The sequence below is a fragment of the Adelges cooleyi genome, unplaced genomic scaffold, assembly GCF_023614345.1.
Source record: "Adelges cooleyi isolate 19-005CV unplaced genomic scaffold, UGA_ACOO_1.1 ACOO_flye_CR_arks_rails_tigmint_CR_PRNA_9, whole genome shotgun sequence".
Lineage (NCBI taxonomy): Eukaryota > Metazoa > Arthropoda > Insecta > Hemiptera > Adelgidae > Adelges > Adelges cooleyi.
Genome location: NW_026096579.1, coordinates 12,424,734 through 12,450,228, shown reverse-complemented (window position 1 = coordinate 12,450,228; position 25,495 = coordinate 12,424,734). Strand labels below are relative to the sequence as shown.

At 30.1% G+C, this 25,495-nt stretch overlaps 3 protein-coding genes and 1 pseudogene across 3 annotated transcripts in view; 3 read left to right on the top strand and 1 right to left on the bottom strand.

The window, feature by feature from the left end:
* Positions 1-25,495, bottom strand: part of LOC126846315 (uncharacterized) — a 93,616-nt gene that overhangs the window by 243 nt on the left and 67,878 nt on the right. The window lies entirely within an intron of this gene.
* On the top strand, positions 5,174-6,027 carry LOC126846281 (protein FAM76A-like; annotated as a pseudogene).
* Positions 7,645-10,587, top strand: LOC126846276 (uncharacterized). The gene is made up of 9 exons (XM_050585564.1): positions 7,645-7,896; positions 8,357-8,504; positions 8,953-9,026; positions 9,145-9,316; positions 9,395-9,453; positions 9,816-9,978; positions 10,061-10,131; positions 10,245-10,404; positions 10,484-10,587. The coding sequence occupies exons 1-9, from the start codon at positions 7,840-7,842 to the stop codon at positions 10,585-10,587; spliced, it is 1,008 nt and encodes a 335-aa protein (XP_050441521.1). The 5' UTR covers positions 7,645-7,839.
* The window catches only part of LOC126846314 (TWiK family of potassium channels protein 7-like), a 63,198-nt gene continuing 51,298 nt past the window's right edge, over positions 13,596-25,495 (top strand). Inside the window, exon 1 of the mRNA XM_050585625.1 lies at positions 13,596-13,826. The gene's annotated coding sequence lies outside the window, so the exon portion shown is untranslated. The remainder of the gene's footprint in view (positions 13,827-25,495) is intronic.

Sequence of the window (25,495 nt, the reverse complement as noted above, 5' to 3'; positions counted from 1 at the left end):
AAAAAAAATTCAGGTCTCGAACATCAAATTTATAAAAATGTTTTTTTTATTATTTTAGTCTTGACAACAATACTCAAAATTAAAAACTAGCCGATTGAAAAAATGTACATTCCACGCTAGGTTATAGTTTATAGGCCTTACAATATACTATCCATATAGACACTAATAATAATTAATATATAAAAAATGTTTAACAACACCTTCAAAAATTATTTTTCGCGGTGCATGAAATTCTAGTATTTTTTCTATGCTTATGACAAAAAATAATTTTGTGGATAAACAACATTTTTTTTTTTAAGTTTTGTTTGTTTATTTAATTGTAGCAACTTAGAATAAAATCGATGCTCGTGATTTCTATTTTTTTTTTAACAGCAAAAACTGAAGATATCGCCTTGAAAAAACAACAAAAAGTTTTTACTGTACTACCCTACTAATATATAATCATTTTATTATACTGATTTTCTTATAATTAGTGTAATTAAATATTTTTTTCCCGGTACTTTGGGAAATGGGATGAATATCTCATTTCAGTAAAATTCAAAATGAATGTTACGTTTTTCAGACAGAAATTGTCTAGTTATTTGGCTTTTTTATGTTTAAATGTGAGTATATTTTATAAGATCGTTTTAATATTAGGTATGTAAGTATCTTGCAAGTACATCAATAGCTTTGAGCTATAATTTATTACCGCGATGTAGATCAAATATCTAACAATGTTTTAATTGTTCTTACCGGTCTGTGTTATTAGTTCGAAAAACTTGCATGCAGTTGAGTGATACTACAACGACATACTTTCGTTGTTGGACATAACATTATAACGAGCAGCTTTAAGGAATTCCATGATATTTCCCTACGGTCCGAATTAGGATTTAAGTTTTTAATTGAAAAGTCAACATTATATTAACTCTGTCCCGACTGAGATGTCTGGATAAACAACTCGATTTCGTTCTTCGGTCACCATTGAGTTTTTAAAATGTAATTCAATGTTTAAATAATTATTGTTTTGTGTGTTATGCAGGAGTTGTAAAAAATCATCAAACATTATAAGTACTTACTACAGCAGTTACAGCGATTATATAGTACATATTATATTTTGTTATGTATAGGTCTAATGATTTTTTTTTATCGTTTTCTTAGTTATTAAGTAAAAAGATTACTGGAAGAAAGTGAAAATTAAAAGTTATACCTAATGAAGTATATGAAGAATATGTCTTTTTTGGACATTTTAGTGCAATATTAACTTATAGAGCTAAGACAAATTATGAATGCCTACTAGTATTATTAAGACAATTGGTAATTAATTATTTTATTAGAACATCACAGTGCCCATTCCGACGGTTATTGTTCTACTCTAAACACTTAGCTACGTAACATACGTACCTACATATCTTCATTTTTTAGTATAATATATTCACTATTTAGCCTAATATTTGATGTTGAAAAGAGACATTTTTGAATTTCTTAATATAGTGAAAATTTTTTTTAAGGAATTATGTTGATAAATATCAGAAACTAATCACACAACTATTACACTTAACGAAGTTAAAGAATTTATAGTTATACGATTGAGCTACCAAAAGTATATTTTCGCTCATAGTCTTTTATCATTGTGTATATAATATACCCAATGCTTTTATTTTTTGATGAGTGAACAATTTGTATGGGCTTGCTTGATGAACGCTGACCGCATTGCGGCATTACCGTTTTACTTTCTAGAAAATAATATCATGTCTCACATTTTTATAAAAAAAAATTCCGAAGAAATGGTATTAGCACTTACCTGATCCCTTTGTATGTGTGTACTTGTACGTTTATATTTTGTATCTTTAATTATTTGATGGCATTTTGCAGGTGCACTTAGGGTACTCATCATTTAATTTTTTTTATCACTGTCTGACGTACTTAATACGGGATCTTGAGGAGGGTTGGTTAAAATGTAAAAAACCACTCAACAAGCATAAACGTGCAGTCTATTTGAATTTTAAACATACTTTGTTTTTACTTTATCTCTCTCTCTCGAATTTTCCTGGCTTCTGACGAGGCGACGGAATTGTCGCTATTATTGTCCGCTCGGTCGATTGCGGTTTTCAAAATGAAGTCATATCCAAAAAAAAAAAATCAATACAAATGCAAGTCAAACACACTTATAAGCAATGAATATAGCAGTGTATCATTTCACAAATCACACATCAATGAAAAGTTTACTCGAATATTATAATAATATAAAATTATTCAATTATAATATTTCACATCTTATCAAAATGTTTAATGTCTTCATTGAAGTCATAAATAATTGATTTGGATCTTCATAATTACATAGTTCATAATGTACCTATTGTATTTTTCTATTAATTTGTTTTGACACGTGTGCGATATCAGTGGAGAACTAAAGCACTTTTAGATGTTATAAAATGTATTATTTTATTCAACACGGTTATATTATAATTACAAGGAACGACGCGAGGATTGCTAAAGAAAGAAGACAATGAAATTTCTAGTTCATCGGATAGAACTTCTTGTACACGGTAGTCTCCATTACATAGGCAACAGCTTAAAATCACATCCTATAGGACTGGCGGTTTTATTAGGGTTGACTCAACTGAAAGCAATAATGGGTTTTACCAAATTGCTTACACGTTGTCGTTGGTCGTTAAAGTTCATAATATTATGTAATCACACCTGTGAGAAATTTCAATTAAGCTCGTTTTGTTAAGTATACTTGATACGCTGTAAGACGCGATGGCGCTATTTATTCACTAAAAAGGTGTTTGCCGGTAAAAGTTTAGACAACATAGGCGTGCAAAGTTTCAAGTGGGGTTAAAATATTGTTATTATTATTTGGAAACTATTAATTCCTAACAAGTTGTTTTGTGCTCGACCGGACGCGGCTCTTCAAAAACGATTGCATTTAATGACTTGTTTCCGGAAGTGCAATAAACATCCAGGTAGGTACGTTACACACAATATTATTAAACATTTAGTAAAAGTTTAGCGATAATTCTGTGGAAGTTTCGGTACATAAATAACGGTTAAACCGAAAAATAATTAAATTACGCCATAAATAACGGGAGAAATTGCTCAGGATGAAGAAGACAGCGACCGGCCGTCGCGTTGGGGGGGTCAGTGATACGGGAATAATTATTTTTCGACGGTATTTCGTTTCTATGATAATTAAAATATATTGGACCGTAGGTTACCTAAACGCCGTGTTATTACATTAATATTAGCAAATAAAGATATATTAATTGAATACATTTAAAAAATAACAACGAAAAAAATTAACATGATGAAATTGTTTCTACTTGGTTAAGATTAAGATAATACTACGATGAGCACTATAATGTAGGCACATTTCCTTTTAACCGTTAAGTCGTAACTCGAGTTACCTTTTTCAGAAATATCTGAACTTGGACGTTTGAAAGTCTATAATATATTCCGTCTCAGACCTTCCAAGACAGTATTAGGAACTCAGCGGAAGTTTTAATTTTTTTTGCGCTGTTGCCTGTTAGGGTCTAATTTGTCTTTTATTTGCAAAGGAGATATTGAAAAAAAATCCACATAGCCAATACAAACTCGTCGAAAATAATTTTCGTTTGGTTTTCCTGTAATAGTACATAATACATCAATAGTATATATAATTATCTACTTGTATCCTTTTGATCCTTATCCCTTAAGTTATTAATGTTTTTCAATCATATTATATAATTGGTTGTGTGTGTGTGTATTATTATTATAATTGGGTGTGTACGGATTTGCCTTCGAAAAACTACGAATTGCCTTCTTTTCTTATCTTAACATTCATCTATAAATATTCCTATCATATTTATATAACCCATCCTAGTCATATTCCTCTAGAAAGAAATAAAGTACAATGAATTCATCGGAGGAATTATTTTGCAATCCATGTAGATGTTTAAATTATCACTTTTTTGCTTTAGAAGGCGAGAAGCGCTAATGGATTTGAATTAATCTGGGTAATTATTTAGACGGTAACGATTTCGAAAATTTGAAGTTCACAGTGTCTTAGTGTCTAATGAGCCTACTAACACTTTGATCCGGCACTGATTTTGTCCGGCCATTAACTCAGAAATCTCTTTAAAATATTGCCGTTTCAGTTTTGTCTCTGCGTGTATACCACAGTGAATGGCTTCATTTTACCATACATTTTGTCAAAGGCACCAACAGGGAGGGGCAAGGGGAACAACCACCTCCTAGATTCTCTGTAAGTTAAAAAAATGTATATCTAATATCCAAATTTTGTAAAATCTATTACAAAGTCATAGGCACCCCTATTGACTATTGTGCTCACTATTCAACCAGGAAATACCTAATACGCATTTTATCATTAATATTATATTTTGTTATTTGCCGTTTCCATTACCTTAAAAAAACTCAATACATTTCGAGAGTATTGTTATTATCTTACAATTTAACAGACCGAAATACTAGAATAGTGTACATGTTATTATATCGGTATTATAATAACATGGTCGTACCGTTTTTCATACAAGATGATAATCCGCCAAGTATAAATTGCGTTCAAAGTAGGATTATTATCAGAAACGATGACTATATCGTTTACCCCACGGCATTGTTTTAAGCACGGTAACGTCGACGTTATTTTGCGTACAGCCTATTGTTTACATTTTCATAATAGACAGCGGTATATATTGTAAAAGTAAATGTGTAACGGGAGTAGGTACATTATTATAATATAATAGGGTACATAAAGCTATTGAAGCATATTTTTATATTGTACTTGGGGAGGGAATGGGAGGGTCTAAGAAATGCTTTGCTTAAATTTCAATCATTCGATTGTAGGCTGCAGTAATCGTATATCAATATGAACATAATATTTATTTTATTTATCGTTTAAGTTTTCTTTTTATATAGATGTAAAAACAGGTTTATGTCATTGATAATCTCATGCACAATAAATGTGACTCTAAATTTTTAATATTAGGTGACTATAATCTCCTAAATATTAAATAGATTTCTGTAAATAATAATGTCATTCCTAATTTATCTAATATAAACAATTTCGATTCGAATAGGTTAAGTAGTCTTTTTCGTATTTAAACTTAACACAGCATAATATTTAGTTTATAATCGCTTTGGTTCAATGCTGGATCTAGTTTTTTCTAATTAAAATAACGTAAGTGTGTCCTCTGTAATGTATCCCCTTGTGTTCATTGGACACAAATGTCAAAGGTGTGCTTATTCAGAACGAAAATATGGTCCACCAGTCGCTTGTGATCAATGTAAACAAAAATGTGCGTTTAACAGGACCGACGTGGAGAGTGAGGTAAGAGGAGTGTAAACGTTTTATTTAACAACAAAAAGTGCTCTATAAATTAAAAAGGATTGTATGTTTTACTATTTAGGAAAAGTGTTGTGTTGGTTATGTACATTATCGTTTAAACGGGCCTCGGCCATAATGAAAAAATCGGACGCTGAAACGAAGCAAACGTTATCTAGAAAACGTGATAGGTCGGTTGATGGTTAACTTAAAAATTATTATAAAAAAAAAAATTGTTTGGTTTTTTTCATGTTTGCAGATCTGAATACAACCATGGCAACGTTATGAAACTAATGGACGACGGTGCACCGGATTTTTCACTTCCGCCGAAATTTAAAATGCAAAAAAACGTTGACACACATTCTTCGGACCGCGTCATTACTGAACTTAGAGGACAAATAGCTACGATACAAGAATTATCAAATTAAAAAGATTTACAACTTTTGAACAAAGATAAATTAGTAAGGAAAATTAGTTTTACAGCGCTCTGGTAGAGCTTGAACGAATGAGGGAGTTGTCGAGTTTCGAATGACTGCAGCCGTTTGAAACCCCAGCATTCTTTTTAAAACACCCTGTATTTTATGTAAATTTTTTGATAGTTTTTTAAGCTGGAAGCAAAACGTTTTGGGGCTGAAACTGAATTACGCAACAAAATGGACTGCGATAAAAAAGACTATAGTAGGAATGTAGAAATGATAATGAGTAAAATCAAAACTTTGCAAAAATAAGTAGATGCATTGTCTAAAATCTGTCGTAAACGAGGTGCATAGTCCGTCGGTAACGTGAAATGAATTTCATAGGTACTACCAACATTCTATTGTTTACGGTGTGTTTGTAAACTAGTAATTTGTCAACTGTGTATTTCTGTGTATTTAATTTGTACAATAATTAATTTATATTCAATGTGTAATAATTTCATCTACTTCGATAGTCTAAAATTTAAACCCATGTCAATGTTAACCTTATACCTTGTGCTCCAAATAATATTTTTATTTTTGTAATTGCGTTGTTTATATTTTGAATTGTTTAATTATTTTGAATTTGTGTTGAGATAGACATTATAGTTGTTGTTATATTGTTACAAAGAAATGATGTTGTACTCTAAAATTTGTTAATTAACAACGAAAAAATGATGATTCATTATGTATAAAATTAATTTGTATAATTATAACTTATAAAATATTGTCATGCTATGTAAAACAATAAATTATGTGATTTTAAAATAAGTTATTTTTTGGTCGTTATTTGTATCTTGAGGGAAAAATTATAGATGATTTATTTTTTAAAAATAATCATTGAAATTGTTTGATAGTATTTTATTTGTATTTAATACTGAATAGTAGTGATTAAAAAAAACCCTATAAATCCCAATCTTATATTTTGACCTTTTATGTATATTACCAGTAGTAGATAGGGCACTGGAGGCTCCTTGTAAGTGCTGCCAACTTAACCTAATCTAAACTAATATTACATTGTTGTCAGCTGACAAGGACAAGTTGGCAACACTACAATGTTAGTTTAGGGCTATACTCGAGTCCTAAGTTTTCTTACGATAAATCTCAAAATCTAAATTATTGTCCATCATCAAAGTTTAAGGAATGCTATTAACATGTGTGTTATGTATTACTCTGCGGATTGCCTAGGGTCTGCGGCTTGTACTCCTCTTTATTTTTCGCATTAAAGGCCTATAGAACTTTTAAAAAACCACACAATCTATTTATTTTTTATCCAAACGAGGGTACAAAAGACACCATGTCGTGTGCACGCACAATATCAATAATATTATTATAATCTTTGGTATGCAGTTTGGAGAGTCATTGGCCGGCTTCTAATTAGAATAGCTTCGTGATTTCAATAACTGTGTATAGGTCCAATTACAAACGTGATTGTTGTCATTGGGCAATACAGTAATAATAAATTGTATTATACCAGCATACGCCGTATATATATACCTAAAAAACTAATATGGTTCTATTTAATTAAAATCCTAAATTTTATTTACTAGTTTTATCTTAAAATAACCTCCCTCCCCCAAAATGAGTGCTGGATACGACCATGCTGCTCCCAACATACTGATCTAACTACTAATTGTGTTTAAATAAAATATTACAATAAAAAAATACTATAGCACAAAGAAATACAACATACAGAAACATGTCATAGGGTCCTATCATGGGATAGCTTCCCTACCCAAAGTCTCCAAGTCACATATTTACATTGTTAACATATTTGCTTATTGTATATTTTGTATGTACAGATTGTAAAAAATAAAAAAAATTAAAAAAACCATAGGTACCATTTTGTGTATGATGTCTAGCAATTACTGTTCCACCTTAGCAGCGAATGTAAATCGTGTGCGCAATCAAATAGCAAACACATTAGGTTTATCACATTTTGTCACTCACAAAGTTTAGCATAAGTCATTATATAAAACTGTAAAAAAACACGACGAATGCACTTATTTGACTGTTATTCATTATTTTTACTCCAGTGCCAATAGTTGTTTAACTTTACACGTACGTCATTAAATTTCATTTATTATGCATTTAAAAAGTGCTATTATTCTCTTTGTGGTGTATTTCTTTACATCAGTATGGGTAAGATACTTATTTCTCTAAAATAATATTTCCTTCAGTAAATATAGCTATATAGCCCTATCACTTATGCGTAAAATCTGTATGACCTTAAGCTTTTAAAAGGTAACGTAAATACTTTATTAACTTTTTAATTTAACAAAAATGCACCAAAACGGTCGGTAAGTAAGACAGTAGGGTCGAGTGAAGTGTTAGATTTTTCTGCGTGTGTTACTCAACCAGAGCAAAATATTCATATTTTAATAAGTTAATTAAATATACACTTAATTTATAAAAGTTGATCCACTTGGGGTAATATTAAAGAAACTAAATATTTTATAATTTTATAGTATTGTAAATAATTGTTTATTCAAAAATTAAAACTATACAATTATTTTCCCAGAAAATGAGTTTGTTACGTTAAATGGATCACCATTCAACCATTATTAAGTGTTAAACTACAAGTCATTATACTTTATTTTAGAGCGTTGGACTTAATGAGGATCAAATAAACAACTGTATTGAATTATACAAAAATCGCAAAGATATACACTATATTCAGAGTATCCCATACCTTTTGGGGACCGTTTTTCGAATTCAGAATGCTGAAAATGTTTTTACATACAACCCAGGTAACATACTATTTAAATAGCTATTTTATTCATTACATCTATAGATAATTTACGTTGTGTTATGGTTTTAATAGTTTTATACTTTGTTAATTACATACTTTTAACTCAATAGATAATATTTGTCATTTTATTTACTTCTAATAACATACTTAAGCGATTAAGTTCTTATTTCTAACATTATAAAAAATTGTAGTGTACTTTTTTTATATTTTAAAAAAAAATCAACTTGGTTGAAAATTAGTGATGAAATAAGGTGTAGAAGATAGAGTTCCTTTTAAAAAATATATAATTGAGTTTGAAAGTAGTCAAACTACTTAATCGGTCTCAATAATTGCATATGTCAAGCATACATCATTTAATTGAGTGTAGTACATCAATCTTAAATTTGCCAAGTTTTGTTGTTGACTATTATATTTGTTATTAATAGCATATTATTTAATTTACTTAGAGGAGGTCGATTATATACACTTTAGCAAGTTATTTTTGGTGTTTGCATATAAAGGAACGAAAGACTGGTTTGAGGTATTTGATCTAAAATAACTATTTTAACATTAAAATATATTTATCAACTATTATTAATATCAAAATATAGTAAAAGTATTATTGTGTATTATTCGTGTATGTTTAATATTGTACTTAGTATAATATGCTGACGTCTTTTGAAGTACACTTTTACCTCAAAATGTTCATTAGAGACGTCCAAAGTTTAAACCAACATGGATACTTAACACGTCATCAACTATCAGTTGTATTTGAACACTTATATCTTAATGTAGATGAGAAGGCTATAAATTTAGTAAATAAAATTATAGGTAAAAATGGTCATATTAAATTTTGGTCGAAGAAGCGGTGTACTTTATTAGTTAACAATCTCCATTTATTAATTTTAGATGGCGATAAAATTAACCCGCCGGAATTCTTGTTGATCATGTTAGAAGTTCAACCGGAAGTAAGCAAATATTTGTGCAACGAAATAAAGTATCTATAGGGACATCATATGGAAACCGTATACAAAAACGAACAAAAAAATCATAGTATGATAAATAGGAATACCAGGATAAGACTTTTAAAATCAGTATTTAATTTAAAAAAAACACAAAATACTACTATTTGTAATTTTTGTAATTAACCATATAAATGTTTTTTATTAAAAAAACAAAAGCGAAAATTTGATTTTAAAAGCAAAAGTTAAAAAATCATTACAAAGTAGTAGTTAATAAATCGTTGGAAATTATACAAATGCTTAAAATGTAAAATGCGTCGAAATTTTTGTACAGCTTTTTTTATGTATCCTTTTTGCTTACATTATAGGGAAATGGTCTAAACCAAGCACAAATTGAAGAGTTCATTACATTGTACACATTGCCTAAAACTGAAACCGGTAGCATTAATCCTTTAAAAATTCATAACATCTTTAAAGAGTTTCGTATGGCTATTGAGTCGTACGTAGATTTAATGATATTTGAATCTAATCGTAAGGATAAAATATAAATGAATTCACGTTACATACATTGTAATTTCTTATAGTAGTTAGTATATAATTAAAACTTGCACAGGACCAGCTGCAAAAGAGTTGATGGAGTTGATGCTAGTTACGGCAGTACGTTCTAGGACAGTTAACGAAAATGTAATACAATTTTTTTTTTTATCAATTTAACATTTCTTTGATGTCATGCAATACTTTCCTATTATTTAATTATTCGTTACGCTGTTCATAATTTTACATCGCCGATTTTTCAGGAGGATGAGGTGTTAAGTACAAATGAGGTCAAATCATTGATATATGATTTCAAACAACTTGACACGGACAAAGACGGTTTACTCTGCAATAACGAAGCGGAAGTGGTCCTGGGAGCATTTCGCGCTAAAAACATAAGTGTTGGAACATTTAATTTTAATGGTAATTTCACCAATTATACATTAACTTGGTAACGATGATTGTTGGCCACCACCTAAAAATTTGTTTTTTTGCTTATTAGGTAATGAAATAAACGTTGCGGAATATTTATTGTTAAACTTATTTGAAAAACTGGCATCAAAAGCTTCAGATATGGATGTGCTTATGAGTAAATTAAAAATATAAATTAAATTGTTAAGTTACCAATATTTAATTTATTACTTTTTTTGCTTTTTAAATTAAACATGATTTATCGTAAAATATGAACACTTTTTATTAAAAGAACGAACTCCTGTCTCCACAATAAGCTTAGCTTACGGAGACAAACATTAACTTTAACAAAATAATATAACCAATTTATCTAACTAAATAATTAAAAATTGTAGTTGAAATGTATTACAATTATTGTAGAAATCATAATTTTTAACAATGCTAAGGTCCTTTTTGTTTGATGTTATAAACTTCAAAGTTCAAACAAATTCTATTTTACTAAAAAAAAAAAAAAAATAGCTTACCACGCATATTTAAATAATTAATATACAGATTGCTTTAAGACATTCCAAAATCACTCTTACCGAAGTGGGAAAAATCACAACGATTCTAAAAATATCATTGTACGATAAAAACCAAAAATTATTCAAATAGGTAGTTTTTTAATAATTTTAGAAAAACGTCAATAAGTCAGCTGGGCTGTGTAGTTCTAATGACCCTGTATTTGCCGACGTTAGGTGCACATTTTTATAACGCAAGTTCAATATTATGGCTATCTAAATAATGTTCACAGTCTTTTGAACGGTTAAAACGTTTTTTTATACAGACGATTACTATATTTTCATTTTTGTAAACAGTGGAACTGAAAACGCACATTAAATCACATAATTTGTTTTCTATAGTAAAACAAATTGTGTTTTCAAGTGAACGTTTAGGCGAGAATTCGATGTACAATACTTAAATAAAAATCGTATATTATAATTGTTGTATACTTTGTGTTCATTGTCATTTTTGAAACACATGCGCCGATGTGCGAAATTACACAAAAACCTAACTTTCTTAAGATTAAAACAATTTATACAGGGTCTTATCATTATTGAATTACCCTGTATATTCTGATAGCCAGTGGACTAATTGGTATTATTGACCTAAAATGAGACCGCTAATTTTTTGAAAATTTTCACTGACTTTTAATGTTACCGCCATTTTAACTATTTTGAAATTGAGTGGAACAAGAAGCAATGGACATTTATTATAACTTTTTTTTTAGAATTGTACAGTGTACGAGTACACTCAAACCAAATGTTTTCATCATAGTTTAAAGATAAAATGAGTAAAATTAGGTATATATTTTTGAAATTTTCAAAAAAAAAAAAAATTTCTATGTAATTGATAATAAATAATGTTAGTATTTAAAAGTATTATAAGTGTCTATCATAAAATATTTGAGATAGCGGTGACTTTAAAGTTGGTGAGCAAATTTAAAAAATGTAAGGACCTCATTTTAGGTCAAGACGAACCTACAAATCTACTGATTATCAAAATCCCACGGGGTGAGGAATATTATATAAATATACGCTTATTTTTCCATAGAATGATTGCAATTAGGGAATTTTTTTTTTGGAAAACAATTTAAGTAAAATTATTTTGACATTGAATTATTATTAGGTACCTAATACGATTTTTTATATTTATTATTATTGTTGTTGTTTTATTTATTTAACATATAAATATATTATTTGACCTTAATTGAAAAATATTGTAGACTCAAATAGTTTTCTTTTAGCTCATTGTTTTTATAAACTGCAAACGAGGAGAAGCGTTATAATGTAACCATCATCCATCTTTTTCAACCTCAGACTTCCTTTCTCTTAAAATATTATCGTTAACTTTGTTCTTTAAAAGGCTCAAGTAAATAAAGCCCACCGGCATTTTCAATTTGTACTTGTAATTGCACTTCTTCTTACTTGGCGCCTGTCGAGCGCTACTGCAGCAATTTGTAGTGATTAGATTTCCCGACCCACAGTATTACCATTGGGTATATATTTTATAAATTATACACAATGGTATTACTAATATAGTGTTATTAATATATATATATATATATGTAGATTTTCTAGAATTAAGTCAAATATCTTCTTTTGTTTCATTCCAGTAAGAAAAATTGAATTGCGTAACTTGTGGTTGTATGCAGAAGCGAATTTAAAGGGTGTCTTGGGAGCTGAAGTACCCGTAATGACCTTTTTTTTAGTATTAGATATTCGCATATAGGCAACAATAGTTCAACATAGTTTAAGAATTATTTATTAATACATAATATATAGGGATGACAATTGACACATTCGATATTAGCATTAAATCTGAACTCAATAATATAAATAAGTGACTACTGACTAGTAAGTACCACCAATCATCATGAACAAAAACAAGTAAGAGAGATGGCAATATGTTCAGACAATGACTGAGTCTAGACTGAACGGTTTAGCCGTTTTAAGTGTTCATAAAGATAAGCGTGTAGATATGGTTATCAATAAGCTTGCTAACAAAAAAACAGAATGCAATGTTATTTTTATACTATTATGGTGAACTATTGTTTCAATATTGTGTAATGATTTTCATTAATAATAAGCAAGTAAAATGTATATACGTAAAAAAAATGTATTTTAATTTTTGACTGAATATCATCATGGGTGTTTGTAAGGAGGAAACCAAAGGAGGACATGCGTTTCTGGAAAGTAACAAAATATATGCACTATAGACTTTACTGGTCATTCAGTAACCCTTGCTAAAACTCAATAAGACCCTTATCTGTTTAAAAAAATGTACATTTTCGCTCGCCCCGAGGTTATACATTATATACCTAAGTACCTAAGGGGAGACTAATTAGCCCTCACGATAGCCTGGTCGTATGTCATCTTGATCAGTCACCAGATTCCATCAGTCCAGACACACATTGGTGGCACCGGCAGCTGCCTCTTATACATTATTATAATCATATAACGTGTCTTGTAGAACGTGTGATGTGTCGGAACGACAGGGCAAGGTGGCAACGGTGGCAACAGCAGCAGCAGCAGCAGCAGAAGTAGCAGAGAATCAATGGGGGTCGATAAGGGAGATAGGTTGCCATGCGCTAGACGCGTTTGCTACGTGCCGGCAGCTTGGGCTACACGTTCGTCGGTAGTTTTGAACAGCCGCTGCTGGTGTACAGCCGTCGTAGTCGGACATACCGGTGTGCTTACACTTAGGGTTTCTCGTTTGTTCGGTGAATTCGTCGCGCGGGTTTAGTTCACAAGTTTTGTGTTAAACGAAATTTCCTATTTGTTTCGAGAGAGTTTTTTTTTATAAAAAAATCGAATTTCCGTTTTTGTGCTAGTAAGACATCACTTGATCGGAACGTACAAACCAACGATTTATCAGCAAGCTACTGATGACATGTAAGTATGTAGAAAACAATCGTCATTGGGTGTTTCCGTTATACAACTACAGTTGTCGAAATGTAGTTATTATCACAATAATAATTATAAACGGTACACGGAAATAATGTTCGCGATACAACCAATTTTAAAACGATTTACCGACCACGTGAACATAGTCGAGTCTCATTAAACGCGGTATTCGCGTTACGACTCGAATTAACGACCGTTAAAAGTAAAATCGTGGTGGGTGTGGGATGACATCGGTATACGAGCCGGAAAATCCAAAAAGACTAAGATGAATATACGCTGTCCTAAATTAAAGTTTTTGGTCGGCTTTAACGGCGGTTAGGAAAACCACCGCTAATGTTCTATTATAATGGGAACTAATGAAAATGCTTTCTTGTATGAATGGTTAAATGGACGATATTGTAGTTTGTTTTCTAATGAAAAGGATTTGCGTTCAACGTGAAAATCAGTCAACACATGTTGTACCTCATACAGCACAAACACATACATTTTTCAAACATTTCGAATTTTTCTTGTAAGGAATCGAAAGTATTTTGAAATATTGACGCTTTATTAATACATTTTAATTATTCGAATGCAATTAAATATCTCCGAATGATAATATGTTTTTATTTGGTTCAAACAAAATTACATAATAAATGTTTAATTTAGTGGTGGTTTCTTTATTTTGATAAACCCAACCACTGCCAATATTTTTCGAGTGTTATAGGTAATCTGTTAAATATTTCTGAGTTATGTCAGAAAAAAAAAATGAGTTTTATTAGATTTGAAACTGAAGGGATTACCGTCAGCGCGAGTTGGTGACTACAAATTAATATATATACATTTATACATAGGTATTTTATGATTCATTTAATATTCAAAACATTATATCATATTTATTACTCCTTTATCGCGTCACACTTTGTTGTCTTATAACTTACTAATATTGTCGTGAGCCGTTCTATAAAAATACAAAAAATTTAAAGACAAGAATATTGAAACCTGTCTATAATAATTATGCACTTTTTCATACCTGTATATAAAGTTATTTTCAACATTTTATTTCACATAACTGCCAATCTTTAATTTTCAAAAATAAATAAATAAAAATAATAACACTAATTTGGTCACATGTAAGATAACAGTTATAATAACCTATTTCATTATACATTTATTTATTTTTCTTCTTCACCTTAACCCCTATAAATAAGGTCGGTCAAAATGGCTACTTATTTGCATTATATTTTTAGTTTTTGTATCACTTTTAAACGTCACAATATGCATTTCTCTCTTTTTGACTTCTGCAAAATCATGCGCTTCCGCTAACTTCCATATTTTCTCTACCGACTCAATTCTGTCATGCCCGTTCAAATCTCCTCCAACCAAAATATTTTCAGTGCTAGGAACTGTCTATACTCTGCACAACCTGTTCTACCCTTAACTCATCTCTCATATTCAATATAAATCCATATCTAACACAAACTTTACTACCATAACTCTGTCATATTTTCTTATCACCTTCATCGATTAAGAATTCATATTCTCATCTAGTATTATTCCAATCCCACTTCCTTCATTTTTGTTAAATACAAAATGTATCGCCATTGACTATTTCACTTTACAGCATATTCATAACTTGACTATGCACACTGTTTTCGAATTTTTTGCCTACAGTATGTTTGATGCGACCGACAACTAGCTTTTTAAACCACTAAAATACATTCCGAAGACTGGTTAATAAAATATTTTTGCCGGGAACAATTTCCTAATATAAGGATTAACGTTCCACATGCCATAAATTACATCATGGTAATATTTGGTTCTTTCGGCCCTTGTTTTTATGTCATTTTATTTTGTCTTTTAGTTATTCCTAAGAACATACCTCTTTTGTCCTTGACATATTTCTGTTCGTGTGTGACATTTGAAACCGTTTTTTTTCAAACTAGGCTGCATATCGACTTTCAGAGCAAGCGAAAATTGACTTTAAAAACTTTGTTGGGAATAAAATATCGTTACTACTAAAAATCGATTAGAATGTTTTCTGTAAAATATTCAATTTTGTGTGTTTTAGTGTTGGTATCGCTGTTTTAAACATTGAAACTACAGGAGTTATCATCAACATTCTGTAAAAAAAAAAACATATCAATTAAAGTAGACAAGGGGTTGAAAGGGTTAAATACACAAACCGTGAACATTCGTGAAAAAATGTTCTATGATTTAACAGTTTTAACTATAGGCTGAACTACACTTAAAATCCAAACAGGCGGGAATGAACAAAAAATTAATATAGTTCTATGTTGTTTAGTTGAATATTTTTAAATATATTTCATTGACTTGTATATAATGAATTATATTTTTAAATTAATGAAATAATCAAAAAACTAGTCTTTATCAGTAATTAAGCCAGGAATTGTTATTAGCCGTAGCTGAGAACTAAACTACCTGTAACCTATTTAAACGTAAAACGACATGAAATTTTACGAGTAAGATAGGGTTGGCTTTATCATTTACAATTACAGTATGTCTTAGTAAGGATTTCAACGGCATGCAGGAGGCGTAGTTAAACTGTTTATGCTTTTGGCAGATGGATTAATGTCCGTGAAAACGTTGAATTTCAGTTCTTCACGGGCATCCTAGAAAGGTAACCGTTTAAACCAAAATATTTATGAAGGTTAAAGTATATAAACTGCATCTAAGCTAAAATATTCCAAAAATCGTACGTGGCCGAAAAAGATAAATATTCTTTGATTTTCCCTGTACTAGCTTTATTCAATCTTAAAGTAACGTTACCATAGTAATTTCATAAAAGAAAACATACATTCTTTGCAGTACTTGTTGCTGTCATGAAAGCACCTGTTTGTAAGTGTGTATTATGCATTAGTATTCATATAATATAAAGTTTTATATTGCAATAACACACGCGTGTATTTTAATACAAACTCACTACTAACCAGTAAAATATACTGCATTAGTCTTTGTCAACTGCCGTTAAAATGCTTGATTTTATTTAAAAATAGGCACTTTGAACATGCTTGTACTAATTTTGATTTTTGAGTACACATATTTTACCGTTTCGAAATATTATTTTTATGGTTAGTGACAAGTACTTAGATTTTTATCGGTGAAGTAGTAGAAACTCTTTTCATGCAATCTTTCTTTGCCAGAACTGTATGGCTAATAGTTTTTTGTAACTCAAATGTTTTAACCGTACCGTTTTAATTAATTTTTTAAAATCAAAGATTCGCGAGTATATTTGTTTTTTCAACACACGTTTAAAATTGCTACTGCTATATATAATAACAAAATTATCGGTGTACATTAATAAACGCGGTTTGTTAGGGTGAACGGTTGGTTACAAAAGGCAACGTAGGCACGCAAGAATATTACAGTCTCGAGTCTTTGTAAAAAAAAAAAGTGTACTCTTAACAAACTTTGTAATTTAATGTCGGTGCATTTATATGTTATTATCCGTGGATCGTACTCGTGCATGTTATAAACGAACAAACACTGTAAATCAGAACAGTTGTGCTTTGACCCGTGAAACCCGCCGAATACTTACCAGCCGAATATTTCGGGTGTGGGTTCCTTCTATACAAGGCGAGACCGGTGGGAAACTTATGGGCATGTAATTTAGAGCCAACGACCGTTTGTATCGCCCAGAAATTCCGCTTTGCGTTTGCATGTGTTCGCTATAACCGCACGGGCAAAAGGGAATATACGCCAGGGCACGTACTACACGTGTACTTCATACGCGAATAGCGCAATAGACCCATGTCAAATGATATGTTTGTTTTTCTTGTATATTTGTTCAGGCAATACTAATTTGTATGTATTAAAGATACGTATTTTGTTATCAATTCGTAAAATGTAATCGGGTAATCTCGGTTGTTGAAAAATGCGTTTAAATCGCATATTCTGTAAAAGTATTTCGTTGCGATGGGAAAAAATTCGAGTCACTGTTGCGAGTTAACGTCGTTTAAGTTTATATTTTATGAGTGTTGCTCGACTTAAATGTATTTATTCATTAGGCCCGATTCTTTGAAATTTCGGGTACAATCAAAGAGACCAGATGGATTTTTTCGCGTTTATCTGTTAAGTGCTAATGGTAATAAAAAAAACTATGTTCTTTTATTAGGTTCAGAGTACTATTCCATTTAAACGTCAACACCAGATTTCGAGTCGTGAAATTAAACTACTTATAGTTAAAATTAAACAACACAAATAATGTTTATTGGACTTACTGTTATCGATTATTTCATTGTGTATGTGGCGCACACACACCCACATTTTATAATATTAGTTCTTTTCTTTGTTATCTACAGAATGTTGTCGTGTCACTTATTGTAGCCATTATGTATTTTTCAAATATATATTGCGTCTCATCGAATCTAAAGTATATGGATTTGCTGATTTCCAGAAAGTTTCACTGAATATATATAATAATAGTTATTTTAATTTTAATGCATTTATACTGATCGTCGTTACGTCGTTACCTACATTTCTATATAAACGGTTTTGATATGACAGGCACGGTGTCCAATAATCCAATCTTCATACATTGTGCAATAAACTTAATAATACTAGAAAGCCAAAACCATAGTTGGATTAAGATTCTTCAAATATGATGTAGAGTTAAACTTACTGTTGTAGAAAAGTGAGTGGCTATACGATGAATAGGATGGTTAACAACATAATTGTTATTATTAGCATTAATAGATTTACACAGTTTTTACATTACACACAGAACGAGTTATTATCTATGTCCAAGCGTATAACACAAATGAAGACGTTAGATTTTATGTGTATTGGAAAACTGGTAAATCTATCGCGAACCCTTATTACTGCACTTGTTACATGGTTAAAATTCCTATCACATGACATATCAGCTTATCCGAACATTATTACAAACGAAATATTAATAAAGTAAAACTTAAATAATAGCAATGTGTCTTAATGTTGTCTTGTTGTTCATAAAATGAAATATTTTTCCTACTAAAACTTAACTGTACTTAACTGTAGTTCCATTAAAGGGATTACGCATTTCAAACAGTAGTAATTTTAAATATAGTCGGGTCGAAATTAAAATACACATTCAGTTAGATTGTTCACTTTATTTTGAAAACTATGTTTACAACTAAATCCCTCTTGCATCCGGCCCGTGATTGTTTGCAGTACAAGCAAGCATCAAGACCGGCGTTCTGTGTAGGCAATTCTGGTACGCGTAAGTGTAGAAGTTTTTATTTCAGCGCATGTTTTTCTCTTTGAAATATTAATTATTTCGAGAAAAAAAAAACTTTTTTACATTTTATTACTCGGTCGGAAAGCCCCGTAAAATAGTACTCTTCGAATGGCGGTTTACAATTGCACAAAGGAGAAACGTGATGGCGGTAACGGCCTGCGCTGTTTATTATTATTTTTTGGACATTTACTTTCGGAATTTCTCTTCCGGTCATACGAAACAACCCTTTGAGTAGGTGTTCGTTGTAAGTCGAACACCTACCGCGTTGAATTGCGAGAAAAAGGTCATGAGTGCGGTGACAAAGGAGGCGGTTTTCTTTGCAGTGTACTTATTCCTTCCGGGATTTCGGATTTAAATCGTTCGCCGGCGTTTTGTTTTTAGGCGTAGTCGACTGCCAGCTCTTCCGAGACCCGAACGATTTTATATTTTTGTATTTTCTCGCACTCGATGTTCATTATTTTATTATATTCCTTTTGCCAAACGGACTCTACGCGTACGTGTTGTGATAGCTGTTGTTGTACGCCGCACAAGTTATAGCCCCGTTTTGGTGCTAATACACAATATTCCTGCCGGAAATTTACTGCAGAGCCGATTATTCCTTCTGTTTTCCTCGACTTTAACTTCGGCTTTCGTGCCCTCTTGGTGTTTACGTTTTCTCCGGGAAAAAAAATACATAATTTAATTAGTAGCGGAAATTCGTTATGTACGGCAGCAGCTTGGAGTTATTTATGCACGAAAAAAAAAATGTAAACTACTAAAATTAATTCCGTAAACTTGTTTTTTTTATCGATTTTATACACAATATCTGTGTATGTCGTTAATAATAATAAAAAAATAACCCACGACTACTATCTGCGGAAAACGTTATTTAAATTTCATATCCAACGTGATTACGCGAGGCGGTATAATTTTTTTTTTATAAAATAAAACTCCAATGTAAATTTGCAACAATTTTTAATAAAAATTCTTGCATAAAATGTCAATAGATTGTATTCTAGAAATGGCCAAATGTAGGTATTTCAATTTATATACCACGCTAGATATATTCTATAATATAATTTTAAGCTCTTATTTCTGCAACAAAAAAATGTTTTATCATAACCATTTTTTTTTTTTTGAAAATAGCTTTTAAAATATTGTAAACGGGGGGTTATACTATTTTAAGCTCGTCGAGTTTACTTAAAAACGTGTTTGAAATATATATATCTACTGAGTTAAAAAAGGGTCTTAGATTATTTAATGATTTTTAGTGTTTTAAACGTAAATTTTGATTTTAAGTTTTAACCATTATACAGATCCCTGGCAAATGAAAAAATAAAATATATTTTATAATGTATCAATCAATTTTGTTATTATCTCAGTGTCAAATAGAACCCAAAATATAATTCAGTTACATTTGTAACGGTAACAGTTGTATCTATTTGATTACATAAAATATTGTTTTATCAAAGTTGATTAAAAATAATTTCCTAAGTGTTATTGAAATATTACAATATTAAAAAAAAAAAATATCTGGTTGGCTCATTTTTACCAAAGACAGATCTATTATGCTTAAAAAATAGAATTTATTTTTTCTGTTCTCACGTTTACCTTATAATTATTTCTATATCTTTTATTAGAATTTTTTTCCCGCAGTTTGACCATTTGTATGTCAGCGATTCTTGAGGTAATGCGATATTATTTTTTAATACATCATTAACATTTTATACTTCTAAAAGTATATTAAAACCCAATAAATTACAGTCATATTATTTAATTTTTATAATATATTAAAAAAAACTGTAATAATTCCTTTAATCACATTGTAGTAGTTCATCAATTATTTGGTATGCACACAAATCTCGTTTACCGCAACATTAATGTATTATGATTTATGATACATCTATTGACTATTACACTATCTATTATCTATTGACTATTATTTGCAAATACCATGATATATGATACAAATACCATAATACCCTAACATTTACTGAACACAGAATTTTTTTTAACTAATATAGTCATATACTATTGCGTAAAAAGTCTGCCAAGTTTTTTTGTAAAATCCATTGTTAAACGAAGAACTTACAGTAACTTCAAACCCGGAAAATACATTAAGTATTAGTTACTTTTTTTATCTGTTATGGCGTGAACTTTATTAACTTTATTGATATTTATTTTTATTGCGATTTAAGTTAATTTAATTTAATTATACTTTATGGGATCAACAGAAGAAGTCTCTTATAAAATAAATTTTAGATTGGATTTTCACTTCTGCAATTGACAGCAAAATGACAAATGTTAACAATATGTATTCATAATAATTTTTGCTTTCATATTAACGGATACTAAAAATATTGAAGTGTATACTTATTAAGTTTTAAATAGAAATGCATTGTATTAATAAACTTATTAATGCTTATATAAAAAATGCAAGTGTCTGTGTATTTGTAATTTAAACTTTAAACGCGTTTATTTAAAAATCGTATTTTTCAAAACTTCGGAAAAGATAGAGAAAAAATATATGATCAATCGATTTGCTTCTGGTGTTTTCTAAGAGTACGTACAAATCTGTATTAGAAGGACTACATTTTTTTTTAAATTTTAATTATTAGCACTTTGTTTTTATAAAATTGAATAGATTTTTCATCATCACAATCGTATACTATATATTAAATAATGTATAACGTTACAAAACGTTGATTTTTTTAAAGTTTGTAAACCAGATTCCCTTCTTTATACATTATCAGTATTTTATTTTATCTTTACTCTAATAATAAAAACAGACGTTAGTCCAATTATAATACATTTTATAACAATGATAAAATTACATTGAGTAACAATTTTACAGCGTATATAGAAGAGTTTGTTCAACAGTAACAATATAATCTGAATCAACATAATGTGAAAAATATTTACACAGAATAGAATCAGAAAAGAGGTAATATTTAAGTAAATATAAAATGAAAAGTTACATAAACACATGTTCATAAATTGTATTGCTTAGCACTTGGGCACCCGTGATTTTAGCTCTTACAATTCGTATGCATTTATTCTTATGACACATAATACTAAGTACTTCTTTCTATATAATATACTATATGTATTGTTACTTATGAGAAATGCATAAAATAAGTGTTTGAAATCCAAATTGTCAATAATTTATAATCGTCGATTGTGACAATAATATCTTTAAACGGTTGTTGGCCTGCTTAATATTAATATACTGTCGAAAAATATCTATTTCTTCTCAACTCGAACTGGGATACCGTGTGAAGATAATACCGTTGCTAAAAATATTAATTTAACTTCGTTAAACAATTTATTAACAGTACATGTGATTTCAAAATGTACATAGGTATACACGGAATGGCAAAATTCACTTTGTAACAAATAAATCGGTTGCAAAATCAAAAAGTTCATACCATACAGCTGCTTGTTACCGTGTAGGTAATAGTTTAGGTGTTTTCTACTATTGTAATTGTTCGATATGGAATGAAAAATGTACGTATTTTGGTTTTTATCTCAACAGTTATTTTGCGTAACATGTCATGGACTACTTAAGTAGTAGCTTAAGTATTCGGTAGCACGTTAGTTGTATTTAAATACACTATTTAATACAATGATTCGTCTAAAATCTGAATTAAAAGGTCACTAGTAGACACTTGTTTTGGTCGTTACAAAAAGCGGTGGCAATTGCTGACGTAATCACTATGGCGTAGAAGAAAATCTTAAAGACAACTGTAACAGAGAAAGAATATAAATCTATACATGACAATAGTTGCAATCATAAGTGGCTCGATTAAATTAGGAAATGTTACACCTCGCAAGAAACGGTATTTTGGAGATTTAATGCATTTAAAGTGTTAACCGTTTGTTTTAACAAAGTCATTTAACAAACAGAAAATGTTAAAAAAATGAAAAATGCCTGTACACCGTAAGTCGTTAAATAATAAAAACCCAAGAAGAAAAGCCCTAAATTGCAATTAATTTTTAAGAATCTTTAAAGATTATCAGTTTTAATATTAATTAAGGAATCGCTTTAATAATTAAAATATAAATGTAAAAAGTAGCTTATCGTATACGTGTAACAAGGTAGTTATAAATATTAGTTTTTTACATTTCTGATATTTGTTTTTATTAAATTAAAACAAAAATAAATATCACAAATTAAAAGCAAACATTTCAGAACAAATTTTAATTTTTCAGAATACCATTTATGTGTAGTTAATAACTTTTGATATTAACTTTAAAAGTTCATAACATTTGATCAAGTCAAATATATTTAGTATAAACGTATAGAAGTCCATCTGTTTAGCAGTGGAACTTGAATAAAGAGAGATGACAATTGTAAGTAAATAAATATAAAGTTTATTAAAAGATAGATATGATAACCCTAATGCTTTTCACTAAACAGAAGTAGCGCGGAGTATGTATTATGACATATTAAGTTAAATACTTGGTTGACTTTAATTTTAACTTAGCCCGCATAAAATATGGAGTCTCACGTAATTACTCTCTGAAGTTGATAAACTTAGCTGTCAAATGCATATGCATAATTATATATTATTCGTTTTCCCTTGGTACAGCCACTTTGATTGGGTATCATAATTTTACAAAAACCACCAATAAATACAGTTAATGTCAGTAAAACAGATCAAATTGAAATATATGCCACTTTAAAGTTATATGTTATGTTATTTAAATATCATCGCTTTATTATTGTGGTAATTTGTGACTTACTACTTTAGGACTTGTGAGATATTTACATTAGAGACAATACCAATGTTTAACTTGACAGTGAAGTATATAAATTACACACACACCATATACAACCGGCGGTACATTATTATAATACATTTTATGGTTATTCATGATGTATTAGCATTTGTAAAACAAGAAAACAAGAAATTAATACAAATTACAGTTTTTTATAGTCTTTTATAAAGTCCATACAAACAAATCTTAATAAATTCGCTACCATACAAATGACTCGGAGATCAAAATTGCATTATGGATGCGATGGGACCTACAGAATGATGACCGTCGACTTACTGTAACGTCCCACGTCTAAGAAAGTTAGCTTTAATGAGATTCGCTCGGTTAAACTTTGCGCCCACGGTAACTTGTGTCGACAGAACGACTTCCATATTTGATTATTATTACTATGGTGCTAGCCCAACAATAATTACTTAACTGTCCGGAGTAGTAGTTCCTAGTTGAATTATTAGTTATTACAGGACATAGTGAACTTATTGCCTGATTCAAAATCATCGAACTAGTACTAGTTAAATAATTTGTGCGGACGTTTTCTTTGAATAATTAAGCTTACAGATTTAATAATGTGGGATTTGACTGAAAAAACAATTGACAATTTTAACTAGATTATAAAATAGACTATTATAACGTTACAAACAAATTATAAAATAATGATATACATTTGAAAAAAACAATAGAACGCTAAAATGTCATCGCGGGTCTCTCAATCGTATCTTGTGATTACTTAATTAATATCCTGAATAACATTATTATTCTGACACAAAGCTCTGTGTTTCCCGGTAACAATATACACGGGGAAGGTTAAATCAAATCTTATATGTAATGTAATTACTTCCATCTAGATTAGTAATTCGCTACAGCGCTATGCAAATGTTACGGCGAAAGCTGTGAAGATAAAAATAGTGACTACGGCGAAGGTACACGGTTGCTTTGGATTTCGTCCTCATTTGAATTCCGTTCCGGGTGTGTTTTAGTACCTATAAGCATTTACATTATTGAATACATTTGCATTTGTAAAAATCACCAAATTGAATGAGCCTAGATCGGTGCAATATTACACACGGCAGACAGTTTTAACGAGCATCAACCGTGTCTAATTTTATTATTCTAGACGAAAGCTCTTGTCCAGTGTAGAGCCCTAAGACACAGCCGGATTTATTCGCTATGATTAATTGTGCCGAGCACGTGGTGATAAAAACGGGCATTTTACTCAACCGCTATATTATTATATAGTCGAACGAGGGGAGAAATATAATCATTTTTCATAAAACGTCTGTCGTAAAATCGTCTAAAACCAGACGGTGGTGTAAGTACACTTTCAACTACTCGAAAACGCCTAAAACTTGAACGAAGGTCTTTACCTCGTAAAACGTACTGTGTATTATATGTAAGTCTAAACGTCAAAAGGCCAAGTACGCTTTATATAGTAATTTACAGACTAGCCGTTTCGTCAAAATATCGGTTTGACGATTGACTCGATTTTACAGTGCAGCCACATTAGTTGTACTCGATAATTGGCAAATAATAATTGTTGTGGCACTAATTGTTTTATTACTTAATGCCATTGATCACATTTAAATAATGGGAGCAGGTTTTCAAAACATAAATTTTATACGAACAATTTTTGTGGTCATACTGTAAAAATGACTTGAAAAATACTTGGAAAATGCTTCTCTAT

Bases quoted from the DNA above. Each gene is read 5' to 3' on its own strand.
- LOC126846276 (XM_050585564.1), top strand. From the start codon at position 7,840: ATGCATTTAAAAAGTGCTATTATTCTCTTTGTGGTGTATTTCTTTACA. The intron at 7,897-8,356 runs GTAAGATACTTA...ACTTTATTTTAG, and splicing joins ATTTCTTTACATCAGTATGG to AGCGTTGGACTTAATGAGGA. The intron at 9,979-10,060 runs GTAAGGATAAAA...AAACTTGCACAG, and splicing joins AATGATATTTGAATCTAATC to GACCAGCTGCAAAAGAGTTG.